This window comes from Bombina bombina, chromosome 2, assembly GCF_027579735.1.
Source record: "Bombina bombina isolate aBomBom1 chromosome 2, aBomBom1.pri, whole genome shotgun sequence".
Lineage (NCBI taxonomy): Eukaryota > Metazoa > Chordata > Amphibia > Anura > Bombinatoridae > Bombina > Bombina bombina.
This window is the reverse complement of record NC_069500.1, coordinates 190559102-190570947: the sequence shown is the minus strand read 5'-3', so window position 1 is coordinate 190570947 and position 11846 is coordinate 190559102. Positions and strand designations below refer to the sequence as shown.

The window sequence follows — 11846 nt, the reverse complement described above, 5'->3', positions numbered from 1 at the left end:
GGGCCGTGGACTCGATACATCACAAGAGAAATAAATTTATCAGGTAATATATATGCCTGTCTTAATAAACAGGGCGGGCCGTGGACTCGATACATCACAAGAGAAATAAATTTATCAGGTAATATAAGAGATAGCTACTAAAAACAAAACTTTCCAAGATAGAAGCTTAATATCCATGGAATGCATAGGTTCAAACGGAACCCCTTGAAGAACTTTAAGAACTAAATTTAGGCTCCATGGCGGAGCAACAGGTTTAAATACAGGCTTGATTCTGACCAAAGCCTGACTAAATGCTTGAACGTCTGGGACATCTGCCAGACGTTTGTGTAGAAGAATAGACAAAGCAGATATTTGTCCTTATAAGGAACTAGCTGATAATCCCTTCTCCAAACCTTCTTGGAGAAAAGACAATATTCTAGGAATCCTAATCTTACTCCACGAGTAACCTTTGGATTCACACCAATAAAGATATTTGCGCCAAATCTTATGATAGATCTTCCTGGTGACAGGCTTTCTAGCCTGAATCAGGGTATCAATGACTGACTCGGAGAAACCACGCTTTGATAGAATCAGGCGTTCAATCTCCAAGCAGTCAGATGCAGAGAAATTAGATTTGGATGCGTGAACAGACATTGGATTAGAAGGTCCTGCCTCATTGGCAGAGTCCATGGTAGAACCGAGGACATGTCCACTAGGTCTGCATACCAAGTCCTGCGTGGCCACGCAGGTGCTATCAGAATCACTGAAGCTCTCTCCTGCTTTATTCTGGCAACCAGACATAGGATAGGAAATACATAGGCCAGATTGAAGGACCAAGGCACTGCTAGAGCATCTATCAGTACCGCCTTGGGATCCCGGGACCTGGACCCGTAACGAGAAAGTTTGGCATTCTGATGGGATGCCATCAGATCCAATACTGGTGTGCCCCCTAGCTGAATCAGCTGGGCAAATACCTCCGGATGGAGTTCCCACTCCCCCAGATAAAAAGTCTAATGACTTAAGAAATCCGCCTCCCAGTTCTCTACACCTGGGATGTGGATTGCTGAGAGATGGCAAGAGTGATCCTCTGCCCATCGGATTATTTTGGTTACCTCCATCATCGCTAGAGAACTCCTTGATGATTGATATAAGCTACAGTCGTGATGTTGTCCGAGTGAAACCTGATGAATTTGGCTGCAGCAAGCTGAGGCCACGCCTGAAGCGCATTGAATATCGCTCTCAGTTCTAGAATATTTATCGGGAGAAGAGATTCCTCCCGAGACCATAAGCCCTGTGCTTTCAGGGAGTTCCAGACTGCATCCCAGCCTAGAAGGCTGGTATCTGTCGTTACAATGAGCCACTCTGGCCTGCGGAAACACATTCCCTGAGACAGGTGGTCCTGAGACAACCACCAGAGAAGAGAATCTCTGGTCTCCTGGACCAGATGCAGTTGAGGAGACAAATCTGCATAATCCCCATTCCACTGTTTGAGCATGCATAGATGTAGTGGTCTGAGGTGTAGGCGGGCAAAAGGAACTATGTCCATTGCCGCTACCATGAGTCTGATTACCTCCATATACTGAGCCACTGATGGCTGAGGAATGGAATGAAGAGCTCGGCAAGTGGTTAAGAGCTTTGATTTTCTGACCGCCGTCAGAAATATTTTCATTTCTACCGAGTCTATCAGAGTCCCTAGGAAGGAAACTCTTATAAGAGGGAAGAGAGAACTCTTTTTTTATGTTCACCGTCCACCCGTGAGATCTCAGAAAAGCCAACACAATGTCCGTGTGAGACTTGGATAGCTGGAAAGTTGACGCCTGAAATAAGAGGACATCTAGATAAGGCGCCACTGCTATGCCCCGTGGTCGTAGAACCGCCAGAAGGGACCCTAGCACCCTTGTGAAAATTCTGTGAATAGGGATGTGTAGATACGCATCCTTTAAGTCCACGGTGGTCATATATTGACCCTCCAGGATCAGAGGTAGAATAGACCGAATAGTCTCCATCTTGAATGATGGAACTTTGAGGAACTTGTTTAGAATTTTGAGATCCAAAATTGATCTGAAAGTTCCCTCTTTTTTGGAAACCACAAACAGGTATGAGTAAAAACCTCGCCCCTGTTCCTCTTTTGGGACTGGGCGGATCACCCCCATGGTATGTAGGTCTTCTACACAGCGTAAGAATGCCTCTCTCTTTGTCTGTTTACAGACAATCGAGAAATGTGAAAAGTCCCCCTTGGAAGAGAGCCTTTGAATTCCAGAAAATATCCCTGGGACACAATTTCCAAAACCCAGGGATTGTGAACATCTCTTGCCCAGGCCTGAGCAAAGAGAGAGAGTCTGCCCCCTACTAGATCCTGTCCTGGATCGGGGGCTACCCCTTCATGCTGTCTTAGAGGCAGCTGCAGGCTTCTTGGCCTGTTCACCCTTGTTCCTTGGATTGGGAAAAATTCCCCTCTTGCTTTGCAGCAGAGGAAACTGAAGCGGGACCACTCTTGAAATTCAAAAGGAACGAAAATTATTTTGTTTGGTCCTCATCTTATTTGATCTATCCTGAGGGAGGGCATGACCTTTCCCTCCAGTGATGTCTGAAATAATCTCTTTCAGTTCAGGCCCGAATAGGGTCTTTCCTTTGAAAGGGATGTTCAAAAGTTTAGTTTTAGATAACACATCAGCAGACCAGGATTAAGCCATAACGCCCTGCGTGCTAAAATGGCAAAACCTGAATTCTTTGCCACTAATTTAGCCAGTTGAAAAGCGGCATCTGTAATAAAAGAATTAGCCAATTTAAGGGCCTTAATTCTGTCCAAAATTTCTTCTAATGGAGTCTCCATCTGAAGAGCCTCTTCTAGAGCCTCAAACCAGAAAACAGCTGCAGTAGTTGCAGGAACAATGCACGCAATAGGTTGAAGAAGAAAACCTTGATGAACAAAAATTTTCTTCAGGAGACCCTCTAATTTTTTATCCATAGGATCTTTGAAAGCACAACTGACTTCAATAGGTATAGTTGTACGCTTAGAGTAGAAATAGCTCCCTCCACCTTAGGAACTGTCTGCCACGAGTCCCGCATGGTGTCAGATATGGGAAACATTTTCTTAAAAACAGGAGGGGGAATGAACGGAATACCTGGTCTATCCCACTCCTTAGCAATAATATTCACAATCCTCTTAGGGACTGGAAAAAAAACATCAGTGTAAACCGGAACCTCTAAGTATTTATCCATCTTACACAATTTCTCTGGGACCACTATAGGGTCACAATCATCTAGAGCCGCTAATACCTCCCTGAGCAATAAGCGGAGGTGTTCAAGCTTAAATTTAAAGGCCGTGATATCAGAATCTGTCTGAGGAAGCGTCTTTCCTGAGTCAGAAATTTCTCCCTCAGATAACAAATCCCTCACCTCTACCTCAGAACATTGTGAGGGCATATCAGATACGGCTACTAAAGCGTCAGACTGCTCAGCATTTTTCCTTAACCCAGAGCTGTTCCGCTTTCCTTGTAAACCAGGCAGTCAGGATAAAACCTCTGTGAGGGTTGCATTCATAACTGTGGCCATGTCTTGTAAAATAAATGAATTTGACGCACTAGAGGTACTTGGCGTCACTTGTGTGGGCGTTACTGGTTGTGACACTTGGGGAGAGCTAGGTGGCGAACCCTCATTTACTTCTGACTGAGAATCATCTATTGCTCGATATTTAAGTGCTAATATATGTTCTTTATAGTTTATAGACATATCAGTACAATTGGGACACATTCTAAGAGGGGGTATCACAATGGCTTCCAAACATATTGAACAAGGATTTTCCTTGGTGTCAGACATGTTAAACAGGCTAGTAATGTAACAAGCAAGCTTAGGAAACACTGTAATCAAAGTAAATAACACTTAGAAATAAAACGATACTGTGCCTTTAAGAGAAAAAAAGCTGCACAAGTTCTGCAAAACAGTGTTAAAAAGCAGTAAACATAACAAAATTTTTACAGTAGTATCATATAGCATTAGTAACTTTGCACAGCTATGCAAATAAACAATTAAACCCTTAATGGCAAAAATGAATTGTAAAAACATCAAAACCAGTAAAAAAGACTTTCAGCACTTTGCCACAGCTCTGCTGTGGCTCCTACCTGCCCTTCAGAACAATTTGTGGGGGGAAAAACTTCTTTTACAGCCCTCAAAACACGGCAGGAACCTCTGGAGAAGCAGTTAGAAGTCTCAGAGGAAAAGAAACTGCACAACTGAGTCCCGAAAATAGGCCCCTCCCACCTCACTCGAGTTTTGAGGCCTAAAAGACAAACACTAGAGTGTCTCTAAATTAACCATGTGGGTTAGAAAACTCAAAAACAAGCCACAATTACCCCTTTAGTCCCTTCAAAAAAACGTTATCGCATCATTTACTGAATAAACAAAAACATTTTTACCAAACAGTGTCACCAGTAACTAATGAGCCCTTTATGCAAGCTGAAATTCCTATCCAATTGTCTGAATACAGCTTACCCTTCCCTCATGGGGATATTGCCAGCCTTTTCTAGAAATAACATAGTCTATCTAGAAAAAAATAGACTGAACATACCTTAATGCAGTTTAGCCTGCAAACTGTTCCCCCCAACTGAAGTTTTCCTGTACTCTTCAGCCCTTGTAAGAACAGCAGTGGATCTTAGTTACAAAGTGCTAAGATCATCATCCTCCTTGCAGAAATCTTCATCCCTTTTTCTGCAGAGAGTAAACAGTACACACCGGTACCATTTAAAAACAACAAACTTGCTTGAGAAAATAAAAACCTAACATTTTTTTGTCACCACACTCCTCTTTGCCCTTCCTAGCAGTTAAGCAGGCAGAGAGAATGACTGAGGGGTGGAGCTAAGGGGGGAGCTATATAGGCAGCTCTGCTGTGGGTGCTCTCTCTGCCACTTCCTGTAGGGGAGGAGAATATCCCACAAGTAAGGATGAATCCGTGGACTCGATAAATCTTACAAGAGAAACAACCTTAGGTAGGAAACCTAACTTAGTATGTAGAACCACCTAATCAGAATAAAAAATAAGATAAGGAGAATCAAACTGCAGAGTCGAGAGTTCCGAAACTCTCAGAGCAGAAGAAATAGCAACAAGAAACAAAACCTTCCAAGATAACATCTTAATATCTAAGGAATGCATAGGCTCAAACGGAGCCCGCTGTAAAACTCTAAGAACAAGGTTAAGACTCCAGGGAGGAGTAACAGGTTTAAACACAGGCCTGATCCTAACCAGTGCCTGACAAAAAGATTGCACGTCTGGCACATCCACCAAACGCTTATGCAACAAAATAGACAACACAGAAATCTGACCTTTCAGAGTACTAGCTGACAAACCCTTCTCCAGACTCTTCTGGAGAAAAGGCAAAATCCTGACTCTACTCCAAGAGTAGCCTCTGGATTCACACCAATACAGATATTTACGCCATATCTTATAGTACATTTTTCTTGTCACAGGCTTACGAGCTTGAATCATTGTCTCAATGAGCGACTCTGAAAAACCATGCTCCAATAAAATCAAGCGTTCAATCTCCAAGCAGTCAGTTTCAGAGAAGCAGTTGGTGATAAAAGTAAATTGGAAAATTGTTTAAAATTACATGCTCTATCTGAATCATGAAAGTTTATCTGAGAAATAACAACACCCTCTCCTGCTTGATCTGAGCAATGACTCTTGGCTGGAGAGCGAACAGAGGAAATATGTATGCTAGACTGAAGTTCCAAGGAACCGCCAGAGCATCTATCAAGAAATCCTGTGGATCCCTTGACCTCGAGCCGTACCTCAGAAGCTTGGGATTCAGCAGAGAAGCCATGAGATACAGTTCTGGCTGCCCCCAATTGAGGATTAAACTGGAAAATACTTCCGGATGGAGTTCCCATTCCCCCAGATGAAAGGTCTGATGGCTCAGAAAATCCGCCTCCCAATTGTCCACTCCTGGGATGTGGATTGCAGAAAGACAACAGTTGAGACTCCACCCACTGGATTATTCAGGCCACCTCTGTCATGGCCAAGGAACTGTTCCCCCCTGGTGGTTGATGTACGCCACCGATGTTATGTTGTCCGACTGGAATCGCTCTCAACTCTAGAATGTTTATAGGGAGAACTATTAAATGTTCCCTTTAAATTACCAAATCAAGAAAAATCCAGGATTCCAGAGAGGCTAAAATAGCAAGAAGCAATCAAAGCACAGAGACATCTGAAAAAATGTGCACCTCACTCCACAGGAAGTGAAAAAAAGCGCCAAAAATACTCTGTCATCAAGAAATTGAACCTCCCTAAAAGGGGCAGTCCTTCAGCTGACAAAAAAAGTTTATTTTTTACAACAAAAAACCCCGTTATAAAAAGAACATCATCCGTTAAAAAACGGAACCCCATTGAGCCATCAAAAATAAAAAAAACTCCTCACACTAACCTGCAAAAACTGCCATAAAAACCTGCAGTCTTACAGGAACCTGCAGCGTTTCAGCTGATTAAAGGGACAGTCTACACCAGAATTTTTATTGTTTTAAAAGATAGATAATCCCTTTATTACCCATTTCCCAGTTTTGCATAACTAACACAGTTATAATAATATACGTTTAACCTCTGTGATTATCTTGTATCTAAGCCTCTGCAAACTGCCCCTTTTTTCAGTTCTTTTGACAGACTTGCAGTCTAGCCAATCAGTGCCTGCTCCCAGATAACTTCTCGTGCACAAGAACAGTGTTATCTATATGAAATACGTGAACTAACACCCTCTAGTGGTGAAAAACTGTTAAAATGCAATCTGAAAGAGGTGGTCTTCAAGGTCTAAGAAATTAGCATATGAACCTCCTAGGTTAAGCTTTCAACTAAGAATACCAAGAGAACAAAGCAAAATTGGTGATAAAAGTAAATTGGAAAATTGTTTAAAATTACATGCTCTATCTGAATCATGAAAGTTTATTTTGGCCTAGACGGTCCCTTTAAGTGCCAAAGTTTTCCCTGCTAAATGGAAAAATAAAACTGGTACTTACCTTAATATTCATCTGTCCGGCAGCAGGACAGCTCACCTGGTTTGAGAGGATACATTCCCCACATGGACCAGTGAAAATACAGAAAGACTGAGTAAACTTACTCAGGCTATCTAAATAGGGCAGCAAAATGTTTTGGGAAAACGCAGTAAGGATTGTACCCCACAAGTTCCCAATTGCTTAAAAGCCACCACTGCCCTACTGAAGAGAGACTGACATGGGCTAGACCCCTTAGAAAGATTAGAGCAAACCTACTCTGCTTTTAAAATAACAAAATCTTGATTTTAGATCAGACACAAAAACTTCACCTCCTCCTTGCACCGCAGGCAAAGAGAATGACTGGAGATTTGGGGTAAAGGAAGTGACATATATAGCAGCTTTGCTCTGGTGCTCTTTTCCGCCTGGGAGTGATATTCCCACTAGTAATTGATGATTCCGTGGACTCACCATATCTTAGGAAAGAAATCCTGAGTTTCATTCCATACATGACAATATTAATATTGAATGTACTTTCAGAGCTGTAAAGAATACGGTTATAGGTTTCTAAAAGGTATAAAAACATTTAGCTGAATTCACCTCACTTTCAATACACTGTACTAGAGTTTATTGCAAGTACAGTCAAAGCTCAAAATGGAAGGACACAATCTGCTATAACACTCAGAGGTTTTGTTTGTGTTCTTGGGTTTCATTATTACCACCTTCAACAATATGACAAGTTTGGGACAGAAACAAATCCAGCACAAATATTAGTGTAATACATTTATTTACAGAATAGCAAAAGTACATCACATTTAGTGCAAATGCAACTAATGATATTAAGATTTAGATACTGTTTTTGTAAACTTCCCTTAAAGTGAGTGTAAGCTTACCGATTGTGCTGCACAGTATATAAAAATATTATTCAAAAACAGGGGAACTTTAATTCATGACATTTTTTAATGATGCATCATTTGTCAAATATTTACCATACAGTGAAGGTAAACATGGCGCCGTTACTCCATCTGCATTTTACACTTTATTTAGTTGAACGATGACGAATCCGCCTTCAAGCAATAGTTTCATGCATCATGAGCTGGACGCCAAGTGTAAAATGTGAGCAGAGGAACGGTGCATTGTTTACCTTCACTGTATGGTAAATATTTGACAAATTAAGCTTCATTTAAAAAATTTCATGAATCAAAGTTCCCGTTTCGAATAATATTTCTATATACCGTGCAGCACAATCGGTAAGTTTACAATCACTTTAAGCCTTTGTAGAATAAAGCTTTTCATGATCTCCTTCAAATGATGGCACAAATTGCAATATGCTGTAAAAGAAACAACAATGTTCTCCATTAGAAGAAGAGATAAAATGACTTTCTTGCTTTCGCGATAGTAACCAAAATAGCTAATTCAACATTCATTATCTGTATTTATAATCAATCATTCTCAGTACACCATCAGTGGCTTTAATATTTTCAAGACAATGAAAAACAGAAACCATTTTAATTTAATGAAGAAAAAAACAGAACACACTATTAAAAAACAAACAAACATTGACTTTTGATGTAGTGATTACTATAACAACTTTCTGTTCATTAACTCGTTACCACCGCACTTTTTCACCTAAGAAAAGCGTTAGAGCTTTATTGTGGTAAGGCATATTTATCTGTGTGTGTTGTTAGGAATACAAACTTGTAGTTATGCAATAAAGTTATGTGATTAGGTTTCCAAGGAAGAATTGATTGTGACATTTCTACAAGTAAAGAATTGAATTTTCGAGGCAGAAAAACTGTAGGTAGTAGGTTTCCAAAGTTTTGTCAAATTTGTACACAAAATTCTGATTATATACATCTATGTTTCAATATAATTGTCGCAACCTAGCTTATAAAACCATTAACATAACCTGTAGGTATGCGACAGATATATATATTTATATATTTATTTAAATCTTTAATAACAGATGCACAAAACAGACATAAATCAATTAAACAGATAAGAAATCATCATGGATTTTAAATGCACTCACATAAACAAGGTAATTATATAATATGGACAGCAACAACTCTTATAGCACATGTCTATCTTCTTTTAAAATTTGCAGGCTCAAATATTGTACAATTTAATTATCTGTGAACGATTTTTTTGTGTTAAATGTAAATTCGCTTTTCAGATTTAAAGTCCCAAATACCAGCAAAAAAGTAATTAAAAAAAAAAACAATTCTCTGCCTCTTAACAGAACTGTGCTTAACAAGTAAAATTAAATTATGTTATATACATTGCACAATGGAAATGTAAAGTTAAAGGCAGACTTTATTACACATATATAATACTCAGAAATTAAGCAAACCTGAAACATTTGAATGTCATCATCTGGAGATTTGGTTAGTTCTTGCTTTTATGGTGCTCAATGTGGAAAACAGGCTGAATGTTACAAAACCTTCTGGAACATAAACTCATATTTTCCATCATAACCCTATTTTAAAGGGACACAAAACCCACATTTTTTTCTTTCATGATTCAGATAGAGCATACAATTTTTAACAATCTTCCAATTTAACTCAATGAACCATTTTGCTTCATTCTTTTGGTAACCTTTATTAGAGCACCTGCAATGCACTGCTGGGAACTAGCTGTACACATATGCAAGCCAATGACGAAGCACATATGTAAAGCACCCAATCTGCAGCAATCTCCCAGCTACTGAGCCTACCTAGGTATGCTTCTCAACAAAGGATAGGTAACAAGAAAACAAAGCAAATTAGATAATAAAAGTAAATTGGAAAATTGTTTAAAATTGTATGCTTTATCTGAAACATGAAAGAAAAATGTGGGGTTGAAAAGAAATGTAACATTACATCCTGCATCAAAACGAAAGATAGTCATCACATTAGGAAAAAACACATTTTGTGCAACTTCTGCTATGCAAAACAATGTCTAAACAGTGCAAGATAGTTAGGCCGAGCGTGACACTGACTGTAGTCATCAAATAGGGAAAAGGCCACACCGACACTTAGGAGACTACACACTACATTCACTCACCTTGCATACAAAGGGTTTGCACATTCTCCACACAGACTGCCACCATAGAGCAGAGCTGAAAGACCAATTATATATCATCCCCCTCAAGAATCAATCTTGAAATTTCTGGATCGTGTTTTATAATCCAATCATTTTGTTCCACATTATTAACACAACTAAAAATACAATAGAAATATATAGATTTCTGGAAAAAATAAAGCTTTCTTAGATTTCGCTTTACTCCATCAGACTACAAAGTCTTCATAGGAGTTTTAGGAGAAAAAAGGCAAAGCCATAGATAAAAGCCCTCAGATATTTCTTTAGTTTTTACAGAACGTTTATAAGAACCAGCGATAAGGTAACAAAATGTCTTTTATATAAAGCATAAGGAGGGAAAAAGAAACCAATAGCAATTATATCCTTAAAATTTGAAAAATGAAATGACCGATTTGTTAATGAGCATAAAGAACATTGTGTGCATTTAGGGTACTTGATCTTAATATGCCCAGAAACATAGAATATGTATGGCTTTAATATATATATTTAAAAGTCCATGGCAGGCTAGCCTATCATGAGTTGTAGAAAATTAAAGCATCAATCCATGTTGCTTGTGATTCAGATAATTTTCTTTACCCTCTCATGACCCACTGAAGCAAGCAAACAAGTAAATAGAAAAAAGATTTTAGTGTGTGTGTGTGTGTATATATATATATATATATATAGTGTATGTGTGTGTAGACATGTACTTGTATATGCACATGTATTAGGTATATACTGATTCATTAAAGTAGGACTAATGTTTTATGTTCGGCCATGTGAGCAAGTCAACCCCCTTGGTTTCAGGCGAACATTAGAATGTGTAAAATATAAAAAGGCTGCAGATCCTGAACTCCATTTTATATTGCAATGATTTTGCTCTCATTCAACATGGAATGTTCTTATGGCCGCCTTCACGCCACTGAAAAAAAAACAAAAAACTAATTAATTACAGCCTATTCTCTACTACAAACACCAAAGGAACAAAAAGAAGGTTAATTGCACAAACTTAAATATTGGTTGATATGTACAGAATTTACTTTAGCAGAATAACATTATTAGTTAAATGTGAGTGTCATTATGTCTTATGTAGTTTTATACAAGTAATTGGAAAAATTAAACTCAAAGAAAGTGCTAAACATTGCTATTTGAACGTTTAAAAAGATAACTATGCAATTCTTCAAATAGATTTTTTTCAGTTCAAATTAATTTGCTGAAAATAAGGGCATTAATGATGATCAACTCACCTGGAAATTGCTAAAATAATATGGGCTTGTCTGAGGTTTTCTCCTGCACATAAGTAGTAAACCGTTTTAAAAATTTAGGGTATTCTCGTTTTGCTACTGCTCTAAGTACAGATGCGGGAGCCCAGCCTCCAGGATTTACTGGAGAGAAAAACAAACAAACAAACAAACAAAAAAAAACAACAATATATTAAAGGCACATTCGTTAATAAAAACACATTTCTTAACATTCTTTGTAATGTGTAAAAAGGGACATAAAACACTTTGAGATTGTATTATAAAATGCTTAATTATACACAGTAAAACAACTTGCAATACACTTTCACTATTTATTTTGTTCCATTTCCTGTAGTTTAGCTATGAAAATGTGAATCTTTCAGTCCAGTCTTAAAACTGCTTAAAAATAGCACATCCCTGCCATATATCTCCCTAATTAGCAGCAACTCATGTCCTGATTGGCTCCTTCAAATAAGGAAAGGAGGTAGGTAGAGTTTGGCCATTGAAAAACAATTGCAGTAAATAAGGTGTTAATCTGTTCTAATATAGTTCAGACTATGTGCATAAATCTATTGGAAGACTGCAGACATTTTTT

General features: G+C 38.6%; 1 protein-coding gene across 4 annotated transcripts in view; it reads right to left on the bottom strand.

The window, feature by feature from the left end:
• Window positions 1–7720: 7720 nt before the first annotated feature.
• Window positions 7721–11846, bottom strand: part of CERT1 (ceramide transporter 1) — a 341058-nt gene continuing 336932 nt past the window's right edge. For all 4 annotated transcript variants that reach the window (XM_053701397.1, XM_053701398.1, XM_053701399.1 and 1 more), the window contains 2 exons: window positions 11258–11395; window positions 7721–10932 (listed from right to left, as the gene is read on the bottom strand). In XM_053701397.1, the coding sequence (XP_053557372.1) occupies window positions 11268–11395 (128 nt within the window). In that variant the 3' untranslated portion in view covers window positions 7721–10932; window positions 11258–11267. The remainder of the gene's footprint in view (window positions 10933–11257; window positions 11396–11846) is intronic.